Raw genomic sequence first — 16,536 nt, 5'->3', positions numbered from 1 at the left:
GATGTAAGATATCACGCTCCAGAGGGTCAAATATTTAGATTGCCTTTTTTGTTGTTTTCTTTCAGAAGCGCTAATTTTTACTCAGTTGAGACCTTCCAGTTCTCTCATTCTTAAAGACAAGATGGCAAAATATGTGGAGGAAAGCAATAGCTGGTCAATGTAGGAATTCAGTGCTAGAACTCTGCAAAGTCCTTCAATACTACATGGTTCCTCCGTTTGGTCCTCACATGTAGTCTTCTGATGAATATCATGAGGCATGTGTCTATTGATGGGTTAAGTCTGTGTGACTAGATTGATAAGTTGACAGAATGCTGGAGAGCAGTGGGTGTTGACTGGAGAAGGTGTGAGGAGGTGCTCCAGTGAAGAAGTATCTCAGCTGTGACCAGGCATTGAGGTGAAAAGAAGTGAAACACACATACAAGCACTAAGTACCTGTGCCAGCAGAAGGTAAGCACTATTCATTTCTTTAATCATTTCATGTGCTAAATGGCTACATCTCAATGAATGTGATCAGTGTGTAAGGGTAACATCTGCACTTGGATGCATGAGTGAATGCACAACTGAGTGCAGATGGCATTCCCTTGTACTGCGTTGGAGTCAAGAAATACTTTAATACTTTCAATGCACACTTTCAGGCTGCATTCCAGGCTCTCTCTAGACAAGGTTGAGTGCCTTTTCTCAGCAACCTCAACAGATAGTAGAGGCATAAAACAGCATAAGATATACAAAAGTAGAAAGGGAACTTTTATGAACATTTTTTTTGTAACTCCTCACATTTATGCAACAAAAAGTAGACTTCATGAAAATTTAGCACAGCATGCTAGGTTCAAAATGAAATCAAGATGAATAAAATTATGTTCTAGATTTGTTTACAATCAATTTTAGCATAGTGCCTGGATTAAGTGTTTCAATCTACCATTCTATGTGTGTGTGTGTGTGTGTGTGTACATGTTCTAAATTATATGTTATTCATGCTAAGAACAAAACATTGGCTTCAGGTATTTTGAATCCATCGTGTTGTATTTCTCTCTCTCTCTTTTAAGCAAGTATAATCTAGTTTCATAACGTATCAGATGTCTCGAAAAACAGGGCTGTATCTTATGAACTATTTTCCGTAGTTGTAAACAAAAACATTAAAAGATGATTGCTCAGTTCCCTACATTTTAACTGTTATCTAATTCAGATAAAAGAGCTTATTTCAGTTGCTGCCCAATAGATAAAGAATTAAAACTATTTCCCCTTACTAATCAAAACATTTTTACAAAACTCTGAAAACTTGCTCAAAACTTTAGTAATGTAAAGATACAACAAAGAAAGGAAGAATCGTTTTACACGTGCTGCAATAAACCCCTCTTCCATTCTATCACCTAGTCTTTCTATATTATGTTTTCCATAATATAGAAAGCATCATAATCTATGTGCATTTCTTTGACCTACATTTTATGATCAGGTTGCACCGGTTAGGTGGTTGATCTGATACGGTACATCAGACATAAGCAAAGGAAGCAGCGAGAGCCGTCTCTTCTTGGCCACATGGTGGAGCATCATCGAAAGAAATCCTTAGTACATTTTAACTCATTGAGGTTACTGTCAGTGTCTACCTAATTCGAAAACCTTATGAGAAAGAAAGAAAAAGAAATAACACAAGGGAGGATTTTAAAAAGTGTCTTGCTTGTGTGTGAGAGAGTTTGTGCATCTGTTCTACCTATGAGGTTTCCCCCCTCTCTGCTGCTCTTGCAATGCTTAGCCAGGCATTCGAAGGAGATCAGGAAGGAGGCTTACTGAAATGACCGTGCCTAGTATCAGCCCCAGTTGCAGTGGTGTCGCGAACGGTGTCTGGTGCAGCAACGGAGGCAGCAGTAGCAACAGCAATCACCGACATGGGCAAGAGCAGAGCCTGAGTCCCACAGGCCACCTCATCACAGCCATCTGCCTCGGTGTCATTGGGAGCCTGGGTTTCCTGAACAACCTCCTGGTTCTGGTCCTTTTCTGCCGGAATAAAGTTCTCCGGTCTCCAATCAACCTGCTGCTGATGAACATTTCACTGAGCGACCTGATGGTATGCATTGTGGGCACCCCTTTCAGCTTCGCTGCCAGCACTCAGGGCAAGTGGCTCATTGGGCCAGCAGGCTGTGTCTGGTACGGCTTTGCCAACACCTTCTTTGGTAAGTACCACTGTTCTGGCATGTGGTGTCTGTCTGACAGCATGCTTCTTTTACTCCAGTGTGTGACTCATTTCTTCCTTTTGAGTAGTCTGCTCAGTGTATTCCATCCTGTATTGCCAGCTCTGTGTATTATTTGTAGAACACCTGGCAATTCTGTCAGAGTAGGGCTCTGAGCAGCCTTTGCTGACTTGACAGTGCCTTGCAGATACTCTGAGATACTAAAAGTGGAAGGGATTGTAAAGAACAGGAACAAAATCGTATCGTTTGTTGGGAAGACAGAGGAATTGTAATGCAGTGAGGGATGTAAACATAGAGGAATGTAAGTTAGGAATGCAACTATTGTATGTGTTTATAGAACTTAGGGTTGCATATATACTCTCTCACACTTTCTCCCCCTTCCATGTGCAAGAGAAAGGTGAAAAGAGGTGCTTATTAATACTAGAGGTTTTGTAGACTTTCACCCCAAAGTAATAATGATGATCCCTGCTCACATAAGATGCTGGAACTTGCAAAAGACCTCTATGATTTAGGTGTACAAGGACTAAATTAATAACCTGGCTTGGTGATAAAGTTTTGTGGATTATATGTTCTTGCGTGTAAGCAGAGAAGGATTTTATTGCTTGAGGACTGAGGGAAGAGGATAGAAAGACATAAGGAGAATGCATTCACAGACATGTAGTTTTATTCCTGATTTCTTTTGCCATTGGGTATAGTATTGCAAGTACAGGATAGCAGGGGGTCTTTAGAATACAAAGAAATGAAATTAGGATTCTTTCAAGTCATTTCTGACTTAATGGTGATCTTAAGTTGAACCTATCATAGAGAGTTTTTTGGCAGGATTTTTTCAAGGGAATCTATCCATTGCTTTCGTTCGAGGATGAATGTGATTTCCCCATGCCCATCCAGTGGGTTTCTATGGCTGAGTAGGGATTTGAATCCTGGTCTTTCGGTGTCCCAATCCAACAATCAGACTACTATACCACATTGGCTCTGGAAGTCTGCTGCAATGGGTAAAATTGTGTTTTGAATGATGGTAGAAAGTGAGTACCTGCAAGTTGCATCTCTGGATGGTAAAATTAGTATAAATAAGAATAAATAGAAGGCTACAATCTTGAGAGTAGCTCCCACTGAAGACAATGAAAGATACTTCTGAGTAGACATATCAAGGACTGCACCAAGTTTGGGTGGAAAGTGCACATTGGTGCTGAACATATGTGTAAGTAAGTTTAAAAAGACTGCGTTAAAAAGTATGGTAACTTACTACAAGCCTCCCTCCTGCTTGCCCACCCCTGGATTTGCCAAGGATTGAAAATCCAGAGATAGTGAAGAAGTTATTTAAGTTATTACAGTTAATATTTCTTATTATACACTGAGGATCAGTCATTGCTTGGCTTGGCATCTATCCCTTCCTCCCAGGCAAAGATAGATAGATAGATAGAGAGAGAGAGAGGGGGGGGGGGGGGGGGAGGGAGAACAAACAGATGTATTGCAACCATCACTATCAATGGTAAAATTAAAGAGCATAACTGTCCTTTTTTAAAAGGGAAATAATCTAATGTTATCCTTGTTTTGTCAATGTTTTTCTTCTGTAAACTAGAATCTATATAAATAAAAATGTAATGTTTGTTTGTGGGATTAACATAACTCAAAAACCACTGGACAAATCGACACGAAATTTGGACAGCATACATCTAATAATCCGATGTATGTCCTTCACTCAAAATTTTTTTATTTTGTCATTTGGGAGTTGTAGTTGCTGGAATTTATACTTCACCTGCCATCAAAGAGCATTCTGAACTCCACCAACAATGGAATTGAACCAAACGTGGCACACGGCTCCTATGACCAACATAAAACACTGGAAGGGTTTGATGGGCATTGACCTTGAGTTTGGAAATTGTAGTTCACCTACATCCAGAGAGCACTGTGGACTCAAACAAAAATGGATCTGGACCAAACTTGGCATGAATATTCCATATGGCCAAATATGAACACAGATGGAGTTTGGGGGAAATAGACCTTGACATTTGGGAGTTGTAGTTTCTGGGATTTATAGTTCACCTACATTCAAAGAGTTTCTTGAGTTTCTATTTACAAAAACATCACAGCAGACGTATTTATTTATCGTGTCAGGAGCAGACCAAACAGTTGTATTGCATTTTTTAAACAAACAAACAAACAAACAAACAGAACACAAAGTTTGCAAGCTTGGTAGTTGATTAAATGTCCTTTGACCAGTATCTGGCCACTTGGAGTGCCTCTGGTGTTCTGCAAGAAAGTCCTCCATTGTGCATGTGGCAGGGCTCAGGTTGCATTGCAGCAGGTGGTCTGTAGGTTGCTCTTCTCCACACTCGCATGTTGTGGATTCCACTTTGTAGCCCCATTTCTTAAGGTTGGCTCTGCATCTCGTGGTGCCAGAGCGCAGTCTGTTCAATGCCTTCCATGTCACCCAGTTTTCTGTGTGCAGAGGTGAATGAAGTCTAGCCCATTAGTTCTATGGAGCATGAAAGTGCTTTTAAAAATGTGCATCCCATAAGGGGAGCCCCACACTTTGGACACCTCATCTCACTTGCACATACTGTTTCAGTTCTCTCACATGTGTGTCTTCTTCTTGGATCACATGCAAAAAAGAAAATAAAAAAATGGCGTGAAATTCAATGCAGGTAGTCCCCAAAGTTCTGATTTGTTTGTTCTTAAGTTGAATTTGTTTGTGTCAGAAGAAGTATATTTTAAGTGTAACTCCAGCCAAATATCTATCTATCTATCTATCTATCTATCTATCTCCAATTATCACAGGGAAATAAGCACAGTGCTTTGGATAGCATAGGGAAGGGTGAACACCCTTGTGATGTTTATTTTGCTGTCTGTGTCCCTGTTCAGATGATTTCACTTCACTTTATGTCCCTGTGACAATTGGAGTTTGAAAAATTGGGTTGTTGTGGAAACAAGGATTGGTGATACAGCTTCAGTGGAGACACTGTTTCCCCATGATAACTTTTCCAGGAGTGAATTTCCCTTCCGAGGTGTAGATTTCTCTCACTTCCTCTTGTCTCACCACCGTTCTTAAGTATGAGTCATTTGTAAGTCAGATATTTGTAACTCAGGAATTGCCTATGCTATCATTCTACTAACAGAATATTAAATATGCTTATACAGGTCTTGAAACTCTTAGTCAAAAAATTGAGCCCAAAATCCAGAGTTTATCCACAGGTCAATGTAAGTAGTGTATTTAGCTCTTATAAAAAAGGAAACATCCTCTTCTCTGAGCAGGGTGATTTACCGCAGTTTCTTCCTCATCCATCCGGACTTTACAGTTATGCCTGCTGGAATTTCTTTGCCATAGGTTTCCTTTGCTTTCTCCTTCACATCTTTTGATACATGCCCATAATTAATCATAGTAAAGACAAAGTTTTCCCTTGACATTAAGTCAATTTGTGTCCGACTCTAGGGGATGGTGCTCATCTCTATTTTTAAGCCAGAGAGCCTGCGTTATCCATAGACATCTTCAAGGTCATGTGGCCAGCATGACTGCATGGATCTGTATTGATCTACTCACATTCCCATGTTTTCGAACTGCTAGGTTGGGAGAAGTGGGGCTAACAGCGGGAGCTCACCCCACTCCCCAGATTTGAACCGGTGACCTTTCGGTCAGCAAGTTCAGCAGCTCAGTAGTTTAATTCACTGCGCCACTGGAGGCTGATTTAATCATAGGTCAAATCAAAAGCCTTATTTTTGGCCACAAACATGCTCTTGACTTATACATGAGGTTGACTTGTACACATGTATATACAATACTTCCATCAATAGAAATATAAATCCCCCCTCCCCCCCGCATCTTAGAAATCTCCTCTGGATGAGATAGGGGTGAGAAATTTATTTTAATACAACTTTAGTTTGAAGCGACTGCATAAAAGTCACTATTAGTGAGTAGTAACCTATTTAAATGGAATATTAGTGGGTTAATCATCCTGCACCATCAAACCCTTATATATCTATATATACTGTATATCTCAAATCGGATGAGCTATTGCAGAGGAAATGTTATGAAATATTATGAAAAACCTTCTAATCCTTTTTTGGGGCACATGACATATTTTAGCAGGGAAAACAGCTTGACCTAGAAATTTCAAACTCCTGCATGAAAATGAACTTTTGATGAGTCGCAATATTTCTTTGCTTTGTTTGATGACAGGGTTTCAGACATTTTTGTATGTTTATTTTACAAGTGACCTTTTGAACTCTTGGTTGTTTTGCTGGTAGCGGTTGATGCATTCTGCTCCCCCCCCCGTCCCGTTCCCCCCCAATGTGTCACTCCTGCCCCAAATTAGATCCTAATTGTGTTACTTGGGGTTTAAAATATATAATTCTTATTGAGATTATTTTTCAAGTACAAGATACATTACAAATCATTAAAGACAGAAAGGAAAAAAGAAAGAGAAAATACGTATAATATAGAAACAGACAGGAATATAGAGAAATGGAAAAGTGGCTTCCGACTTTCTTTTCAGCTGTTATACAGGCTGAGGCTTTCTCAACCTGTATAACCCAAAATCCTAAATACTCCACAAGCCAAAATGTTTGTTGTCAGCCGTTCCATTCTGCATTTGGGAAACACGGGCTAGTTACAAATCCAGTGCCTGCTGAGTTTTCCCCCACTTGCTCCTCCGATGTCAGAAATTTGTGGAGGAAAAGCCACAGGATTCTAGTTCCTGTGGCCCCGATCACATAGGATGTCTGAAAAACAGTATATGTTCCAGACGCCTCCTCAGCTGTCTGCAAACTTTGCACCTTTTTAGCAAAGTAGACCTCACCAAGGATAATTGTTACTTCTAACGAGTCCTGTCTTCTCCTGGTATGACCAAAGTATGACATTCTCAGTTTAGTCATCTTGGCTTCCAGGGAGAGTTCAGGCTTCATTTGCTCTAGGGTTCATTGTCTTTTAATACTCTACAGCAGGGGTCCTCAAACTTTTTAAACAGAGGGCCAGGTCAGAGTCCCTCCAACTGTTGAAGGGCTGGATTATAATTTGAAAAAAAAACATGAATGGGTTCCTATACACACTGCACATATCTTATTTGTAGTGCAAAAACACTTTAAAACAATATAATAATTAAAATTAAGAACAATTTTAACAAATATAAACTTATTAGTATTTCAATGGAAAGTGTGGGCCTGCTTTTGGCTGATGAGATAGGATTGTTGTTGTTGTTGTTATGTGCTTTCAAGTCATTTCAAACTTAGGTTGACCCTGAGCGAGGGCCGGGTAAATGACCTTGGAGGGCCGTAACCGGCCCCCGGGCCTTAGTTTGAGGACCCCTGCTCTACCATATCCATGGAGCTATTCTTCAGCACTATATTGCAAATAAAGTTCTTCACTGTCCAGCTTTTACAACCATACATAGAAGTGGGGGAAATTATGGCATAGACAATCCCAACAGTATCCAGGGATATCTTTATACTTCAGGATCTTGTCTACATGACTAAAATTACAGCTTCATTTCCATCTTAACTTCAGTCACATAGGTTTGCCATGACTACTTCAGTGAGCAGATAAATCTGGAATTTATAGAGACACCACTCTGCCCCTGACATGTTTCTACTTTCAGGATAGTGATGAAGCTTGTGCTGTCACATAGGATATCATAATATATCCATTTTGCTTAGATAACTTCCTAAGAGAGTGATCCCGAAAGCTGCTATTACCTGGCATTTTGCTAGTATAGTCATTGAAATGAATGATCACTCGAGCTCAAAACTTTTTGTGAAAAGAATGGAATATAGATATGCCAGAGCAACAACTGAAGTAAAAGGTATAACTGAGTCAGTTTTGAGCATGAATCATTTATAACTGGAGTCAATTCTTGATACACCCCTGATAATTCTTATCACAGTTATACAATTTGCAGGCTTCCTCAAATGGATGGTCAATGCTTAGCTTCATGTTATCAACTAAAGGCCTCTTCGTTATGAGCAATAGAAGACTGAGATTGAAATGTGACTTGACATTTTTAATTTGTCAAACTGAAGCTATACGTAAATGTAGGTTATGCAATTATTTTTGCAAATTAGAAAGCCTTTGGGCATATTTTCCTGATGAAGCCTTTTCCCCCGCTCCCCTTTTTGGTGGTCTGTGAGGAAAAACTACACTTAGAAGCTGACCAGAAAATATTTATAAATATCTGCATATTTAGTTTGGAAAAGTTAAAAAGGTGACACAATAGTCACATTTAAATTTTCACAAGGATGTCATATTGAGGAGGGAGCAAACTTGTTTCCTGCTGCTCCAGAGAGTAAGACACGGAGCAATGGATTCAAAGTTCAGGAAAAGATTCCACCTAAACATTAGGAGGAACCTCCTGATGGTAAGAGCTATTTGACAGTGAAATATGCTTCCTTGGAGTGTAGCAGACTTTTGTTCTCTGGAGGATTTAAATCAGAGGCTGGAAGCCATCTGTCGGGAGTGCTTTGATTGGACATGGCAGAATGGGGTTGGACTGGATGGCTCTTCCAACTCTATGATTCTATCTTTTCAAGTAAAGTGTGCCATCAGGTTTGATCCAGAAAAAAATAATGTGCTTGTCCTAACAGCCAAAAGTTTTAGAAAGCCTTAGGGTGAAGTATTTAACATTCTCAGCCAGAGAGCTCTAGTGCCTCACCAGCTACAATTCCCAGGATTCCAGAGGATGTTGCCATGACAGGATAGTATAGATTCAGAATGCTTTAATTGCATAGTGCTACTGGAGAGGTGTGATTCTGTTCACTGGAATCTTCCTGTGATTTTTTTTTATTTTTGTAAAAAGTTAAAAATAGGTATAACTGTTTTTTAAGAAACATATTGGATTTATTTTGGGCGGGATACACATGAATATCATCTTTCGCCTTGGACATGACACAAATTTCATTCTGCTGTTATTCAGACTGTTTTCCCCAGTGTGTTCTCTTGCCTACCTGGATGAAATGTTTTAGTGTATCCAAATTTTCACCACCCATCTCTCTATTAGTTTGCTTACCTCTCTCTCCCCAAAACCTCTAATGCAAGGAATTTATATATTTCAAAAACTAAGTGTTGATTTTATCCCTTGTTTGTCTCTTATTACTTTACTTCTCTGGTAATGAGAGTTTTCCCTCCTTATATATATTAGGCAAAGGTTTTCCCTGACATTAAGTCCAGTTGTATCCAACTCTGGGGATTGGTGCTCATCTCCGTTTCTAAGCCAAAGAGCCGGCATTGTCTGTAGACACCTCCAAGGTCATGTGGCTGGCATGACTGCATGGAGTGCCTTATATATTATTTAAGCTTAATACACAACGGAAAAACAAATGAGAGGCAAGCAGGAGGCACTGATGCCAAAGTATTTGTTAGCTCTCTGAAGATCTTCTTCTCTAATGTGGGCTGGCATCAGAAGAGTTTGCTGGTTGAGGACAACACAGTAACTCTTCCTATTACATGAACAAAACCCTACAGTGCTAAGAGTTAAATCTCCCCTTGATACTGCAATATATTTGTTGGGTCACGGGACCAGGTCATGTAAACAGCTCTACCTTCTTATACTCTGCATCCATGGAGGACTTCATGTGGTGGACCATAATGAACTCTTGAAATCATAGAATCAGAAAATAATAAGAGTTGGAAAAGACCACATGGGCTATCTAGTCCAACCCCCTGTCATGCAGGAAAGCACAATCAAAGTATCCCTGACAGATGGCCATTCAGCCTTAGTTTAAAAGTTTCCAAGGATGGAGCTTCCACCACAGTCCAAAGCAGAGAGTTCCACTGCTGAACACATCGTACAATCAGGAAGTTCTTCCTAATGTTCAGGGAGAATCTTAACCCATTGCTCACAGTCCTAGTTTCAAAGGCAGCAGAAAACAAGTCTGTTCCCTCTTCCTTATGACACCCTTTCACATATTTATACATGGCTATCATGTCTCTTCTCGACCTTCTCTTCTGCAGGCTAAACATACCCAGTTTTTTAAGATGCTCCTCATAGGGCATGGTCTCCAGATCTTTGGTAATTTTAGTCGCCCTACTCTGGGTACATTCCAGCTTGTCAATATCTCCCATAAATTGTGTTGCCCAGAATGGTCAATATTCTTTTGAATTATGGTGCCCAGAATTGGACACAGTAATTCAGGTGAGGTCTAACCAAAGCGGAATACAAAGGCACCATGACTTCCCTTGTTCTAGACACTATACTCCTTTTGATGCAGCCCAAAATTCCATTGGCTTTTAAAACTGCTGCATCACACTGTTGCATCATGTTTAACTTGTTGTCCACAAAGACTCCAAGATCTTTCTCACATGGGCTCTTGTTGAGCAAGGTTTCACTCATCTTGTATGTTTGCATTTCGCTTTTCACCCTAAGTGTAGGATCTTACATTTGTCCTTTTTTGAAAAGAATAATTTTGTATTAATGGTTTTCAAGATCCATATTATAAGAATCGATCAAATTAACAATTACATAAAAAAGACAAATAGAGGATGGGTATGCGGAAAGGTCTGGTAGGGAGGGGGGAAGTGTAGGGACGGGGATGTGTGAAAGAGATGTGGGGGTTGGGGAATGGGTCAGGGGAGAGTCCTTGGTCTTGATAACCTATTTTGCCCCTTAAAACATTTTCAGTGTTGTTATTATTGTTTTCTAGTCGTGAGTCTCGCGTATCTAAGTCTAGTTAATCTTGAAGTATTTTTTTTATTGGAGACCAATCCGCCCTGGCTATACCTTTCATCTGTTTATCTTCCAATTGCTGTGTTAGAGAGTCCATGTTTATTATATCAAGAAGTTTGAGTGTCCATTCTTCCACTGTTGATAACTCTACATTCTTCCATTTTCTTGCTAACACAATTCTCGCTGCCGTTGCCATGTGGAAGAATAGCTTGTCTTTGTTTTTCTCTATTTCAAAATCTAGTATTCCTAGAAGGTAATATTCGGCTTTCATTACTATTCTTAAGTCCAGAATCTTGTTTATAATTTTGTGAATCTCTTTCCAATTTTTTAAAACTTTTTAACTAACTTAAGTTAAAAGATCTTACATTTGTCCTTGTTGAAATTCATTTTATTAGTTTTGCCCCAACTCTCTAATCTGTTAAACGAATAACCTCTGGCCCAAGAGTACAATAGTGTTGAGCTGGAGGACCTAGAAAATGTCTAGAAAAAACATTCTGTCAGACACAGAGAAATGAAACTACAGATACCAGTCCTTCAGTTACAGGTATTGTGTTGTATCTCACTGGGGTACTACTCACCTCCTTCTGAGATAAGCAGCTTCCTACTGGGTGGCATGCGCCAGAAGCAAAGTTTGAGAAAAGTTGCCTGCTTCTGAGTAATGAATAATCTTACATTGAGTAATATCCATTTGATGGCATTATGCCTCCCACTTTGGAATTGTCTGTGGTATAGATGGTGGTATGTTAACACGCTGAACCTATACACTACAAACCCTCAAATATTTCACAGATAAAAACTGTGGACAGCAACACCAGAAGGTAGTCAAGATAGCAAAACTTATTAATGAGGAAGAATACACAAGCTAGGAGAAGCTGCAGCAGATTGCTTTTGCCTGAGCCTCCTGGGAATGGTGAGATTTCACCCTCTCCTCTCGTTTCTCCAGAGTGAATTGAGTGCTAAATATTTCCACACTTTGAATTTAGTTTGTATCAACTGAAGTAGGTTGAGAAGAAGAAAATGCAATGTTTTAAATGCAGCTGAAAGATAGAATGACAGAGAATTGATCAGGACTTGTCACACTCACTCAATGTCAGGGCCCTTCCACACAGGCCCATAACATGTGATAGGCCATGGGTTTACCTGGGACGCCCCAAAAGGTAATGAAAGGAGAACCTTTATCTCATGTGAAAATATTTCGAAGGAGTTTTTTGTAGATGAAAAATGTCATGGTGTAGTCCTGTTTTTATATTTGAGTAAACAGCATTTGAAAAACCTTCTACATTCCCGGATTCAATAAATATAAAAGGCTAAGGAGAAGGCAGCAGCTTGAAGGAAGATTTTGACCTAATGAGTCACATATAATGCATATTTTATGCATTTTATTGTACATTGCCTCTAGCACTCTACAGCAGAATGGCAATGTATAAATATTATATATAAATATGTTGCTTGCAATATCATCTTGGAGAAATGCAGAGGTGCTCAGAAAAAGAAAGGAGCTGATGCAGAATTTGAAGGCTCACAATTCATAATCAGACTGTTTGGGGACATGAGAGTGCAGACACTCCCTGAGTTACAAACATCCAACTTACAAATGACTAATAGTTAAGAACAAGGGTGAGACAAGAAGAAGCGAGAGAAATATATTCCTTTAAAGGGAAATTCACTCCTGTAAGAGTTTATCGTGGGAAGAATGTGTTTCCGCTGAAACTTGATTACCAATCCTTGTTTCCACAACAAGCCATTTTTTTCAAAGTCCAATTATCACAGGGACAGAAAGTAAAGTGAAATCTTCTGAACAGGGGAACAGATAGCGAAACTCCTCCCTATGCTAGCCAAAGCTGTGATATATATGGAGTTACACTTTAAAAATGTACTTGTTCCAACTGACAAACACATTCGATTTGAGAACAAACCTACAAAACCTATCTTGTTTGTAATGTGGGGACTGCCTGTAATTGCAAAGAGAAAAAACTCTTTCATTTTTTAAAATATAAGTAGTCAGCCAGCATAAGCTTTCTTACATTTGTACAGGATCTTCTTTTTAGCTTGATGGCTTTCATTTTTATTTTTTTGTGAGGTAGTGGTGGTTATAAATCAGTGTTCTGTTTTTCTTGCTGTTTGGGTTCTTCATGTTTCTTGCTTGGGATCATTGATTTAAAAATCACATTTTCCTCATACTTGTTGACTTTTAGTTGCAGTCTTTTCCACATGAACCTGGGACTAAAGGTGCACTTAGACTGTAGAATTAATGCAGTTTGATACTACATTTATTATCATGTCTCAATGCTGTGGAACCTTGTGATTTGTAGTTTAGGCAGACACCAGCACTCTTTGGCAAAGAAGGCTAAAGACAAGTCTCATGATTCCATAGCACTGAGCCATGACAATTAAACTGGTGTCAAACGACATAAATTCTATGTTGTAGATGCACCGTGTCTTTCTAAATGCAAGAAAGTGGTTGCTTCTGAGTAGGCATATATAGGGCTGCACATCAGTACATCAGGCAACATGCAGGGCTTGATGAATCCAAGGCTGGAGTTAAAATTGCTGAACAAATCATTAACAGCCTTAGAGCCATAGCAAACTAGGATTTTGCGAGAGCAAACTAAGCCAGCACAAGCGATGCTCCGCCTCTTTCTCTGCCTATTTCCCTTTGCTAGGGCAGCGTTGCGAGCGTACGCTCGTGCCACAGCAAACTACAGGAAGCTTGCGCTCGGGCTTGCTCCGAAGCCCCGCCTTTCCCCCCCCCCCCGAGGCTGCTCTCTCTCTTGCTAGCGTGCCTGTTTTCCATTGCAGAGGGCAGGGATGCGAGCGTACGCTCACAGTTGAATTCTGCCAACTGCGAGAGTACACTCGCATCGCTTCCCTAGCAAGGGAAAACAGGCACACTAGCAAGAGAGAGAGCAGCCTCGGGGAAAAAAAGGTGGGGCTTCGGAGCGAGCTCGAGCACAAGCTCGCTCTCGCTTCCAGTAGTTTGCTACAGCTAGATGTGCAGATAATATCACTTTGATGGCTGAAAGCAAGGGGGAGCCGAGGAGCCTTCTAACCAAGGTGAAAAAAGAAAGTGCAAATGATGGGTTACAGTTAAACATAAAAAAACAAGATTGTGGCAACCGGACTGATTGACAACTGGCAAATAGAGGAAGAAAACATGGAGGCACTGTGAGACTGTATTTCTAGGTGCAAGGATGACTGCATACGAGACTGCTGCCAGGAAATCAAAAGATGTTTACTTCTTGGGAGGAGAGTAATGAACAATCTCGATAAAATAGTGAAGAGTAAAGACATCACACTGGCAACAAAGATCTGCATAGTTAAAGCAATGGTATTTCCCACAGTAACCTATGGATGTGAGAGCTGGATCATAAGGAAGGCTGAGCGAAGGAAGATAGATGCTTTTGAACTGTGGTGTTGGAGGAAATTTTGAAAGTGACTTGGACCACGAGAAGATCAAACCAGTCCATACTCCAGGAAATAATGCCCGGCTGCTCACTGGAGGGAAGGATATTAGAGGCAAAGATGAAGTACTTTGGCCATTTAATGAGCAGATAGGAAAGCTTAGAGAAGATAATAATGCTGGGGGAAATGGAAGGAAAAAGGAAGAGGGACCAACCAAGGGCAAGAAGGATGGATGGTATCCTTGAAGTGACTGGCTTGACCTTGAAGGAGCTGGGGGCTGGCGATGGCTGACAGGGAGCTCTGGTATTTCTGCTGATGCATGAGGTCACAAAGAGTTGGAAGCGACTGAACGAATAAACAACAAAATCAGTACCTCCAGTATGAACCTGATTTTCCAAGTAGCTCTGCTGTGTTTTCTTTGTCATTGCATCCCTACTCAGTTCAGCAGGGCATATGCCCTAAATAAGCATGCATAGTGTTACAATTTTATTATATTCTTGTTGGCAAAGAATGTTTGCTCAGTGACCTTGGATGAGAAGGTTATTGAACAAATTGTAAGAAGTGTATTCACAAAATTGCAACTTGACCAGTTACCTGTCAGTTGCATCTGGGTTGCTGGGTTATGCCAGACATACTCTTTGAACCAAGATGAATGTAGCTGGTTGGAAGCTGGGCAAGTATTTCTGAAAACAGCTATAAGAATAGCTGCACAGAAGAGAGGGACAAATTAGCAGGAATCCTGTTGATTCTGATTCCCATTTCTAAGTTATTAACCTGTCTTTTGTAACTCTGTCTACAGTTTCTGTATTGTCACACCTTCTAAACATTGTACTCCAAGAAGTCATTTATGATGTGTCATAGTGTGCCTTTCAATGTTTGAAAAAAGCACTTTTTCTCCCATTTCTCCCATTTGAAGCTGTGCACTATAATCTAGTCTCGTCTTGGGGATTTTTAAAACAGGGACCTTATTTCCTTTGGTCTTTTTGCATTAAACGATCCCAGAGATTAGCACTGTCATTAACCTTCATCTTAACTGATGGCTTGCAAAGACTTCACAAAATTAGTTAATAGATGAAGCCTGTCTAGAAGGGCAGCCAGGAGTCATACCCTAGATTTGGAAACGTTTGATGTTGTCCTCTTTTGTTGATAAAGGGACACAAAAGTTTAGAACCAAACTGAGTCATGCTTAGAAACCAATGGGACACGTCAGTCACAGCTACAGTACAATTTCAATGGGTGTTCTCTAAATCTATGTAAGTCTGGGTCCAGCACAAAAAATGTCCTAACTGAAAAAGTACAAGGTGAAAAAGTATATAATAATGGGCTTTGTAAAATGAAGTTAATGCTGGCATGAGGAATAGGGTTGCCAGATTGTCTGTAATATGAATCAGACTCTCCCTACTTGCCAGGTTAGTTCAAGACTGTCTGGAACACACGAGTGAAGTCTTGAAGAGGGTGTCACTCATGATATCTCCTCTCTCTGCCAGAAATGCCCAAAACCATGGAAATCTCACAATGGCATGGTAGACATTGTGTGAATGAAAGGTCACATTGTTGTTTGATTAGTTGGAGAGAGAACCAGAAGCTGCTACAACCTGACACATGGTAAGACTTACTCACAGAGTTCCAAATGGTCTGTTGGTATTATCCCTAAAGAGTTAAGAGATACATGATTAGGAGCATCCTAAATAGCTTCAAAGAGAATTGTACTCGAAGCATGCAAATATGGGATGTTCTATACAGAGGCGGCCCTAGGTAATTTTCAAAGGTAAGCAAACATTATTTTGGCGCCCCCCCCCCCTCAACCAATCACTGAAAAATAAAACATAGAAGGTAGAGGTGAATAAAAGAGTTACCTTACAAACCAGAAATTTACTTACAACATTATGTTCATATAGTTACATTACCTAGAATTAACACAAATTAACTTTTTTTAGAATGCAAATATTTTATTAAACTTAGCAACAATTTTAAGTTTTTGTTGTTATTTTTGGTCTACAAGTACTACACAAAGGTTTATTGGTCATGCTGTCTCTTCAAAAGATTTTTCAGATTAGGGTCTTGCTAATAACAGAGAACTCAAACCCATGCTTGTTGGGTCTGTAAATCAGATTTGTTTTGGAGAACGCAGCCCCAGGAGAATAGACACCTCCTTTTTAAGAAAGCGAACTCTTGTCCTTCAAAAGTGCCATGCCAGCCTGGACCATTGCAATGGGTGTGGCAACACAGCCAGCTCTGGCCCCTTCACTTGACTGGATACTTTAACATCCAGTTTTTTTTAACACAAATAAACTTGAACACTT

At 40.0% G+C, this 16,536-nt stretch overlaps 1 protein-coding gene across 2 annotated transcripts in view; it reads left to right on the top strand.

Annotated features, from left to right (window-relative positions):
• Positions 1-314: 314 nt before the first annotated feature.
• The window catches only part of LOC132770702 (vertebrate ancient opsin-like), a 153,603-nt gene continuing 137,381 nt past the window's right edge, over positions 315-16,536 (top strand). The window contains exons 1-2 of one of the 2 annotated variants that reach the window (XM_060767932.2): positions 315-447; positions 1,748-2,165. In XM_060767932.2, the coding sequence (XP_060623915.1) occupies positions 1,787-2,165 (379 nt within the window). In that variant the 5' untranslated portion in view covers positions 315-447; positions 1,748-1,786. Of the gene's footprint in view, positions 448-1,511; positions 2,166-16,536 lie in introns of those variants that run through there. The other variant, XM_067465948.1, reaches the window with a different exon arrangement.

This window comes from Anolis sagrei, chromosome 3, assembly GCF_037176765.1.
Source record: "Anolis sagrei isolate rAnoSag1 chromosome 3, rAnoSag1.mat, whole genome shotgun sequence".
Lineage (NCBI taxonomy): Eukaryota > Metazoa > Chordata > Lepidosauria > Squamata > Dactyloidae > Anolis > Anolis sagrei.
The sequence above is the reverse complement of the archived record's forward strand: the minus strand, read 5'-3'. Positions and strand labels throughout refer to the sequence as shown.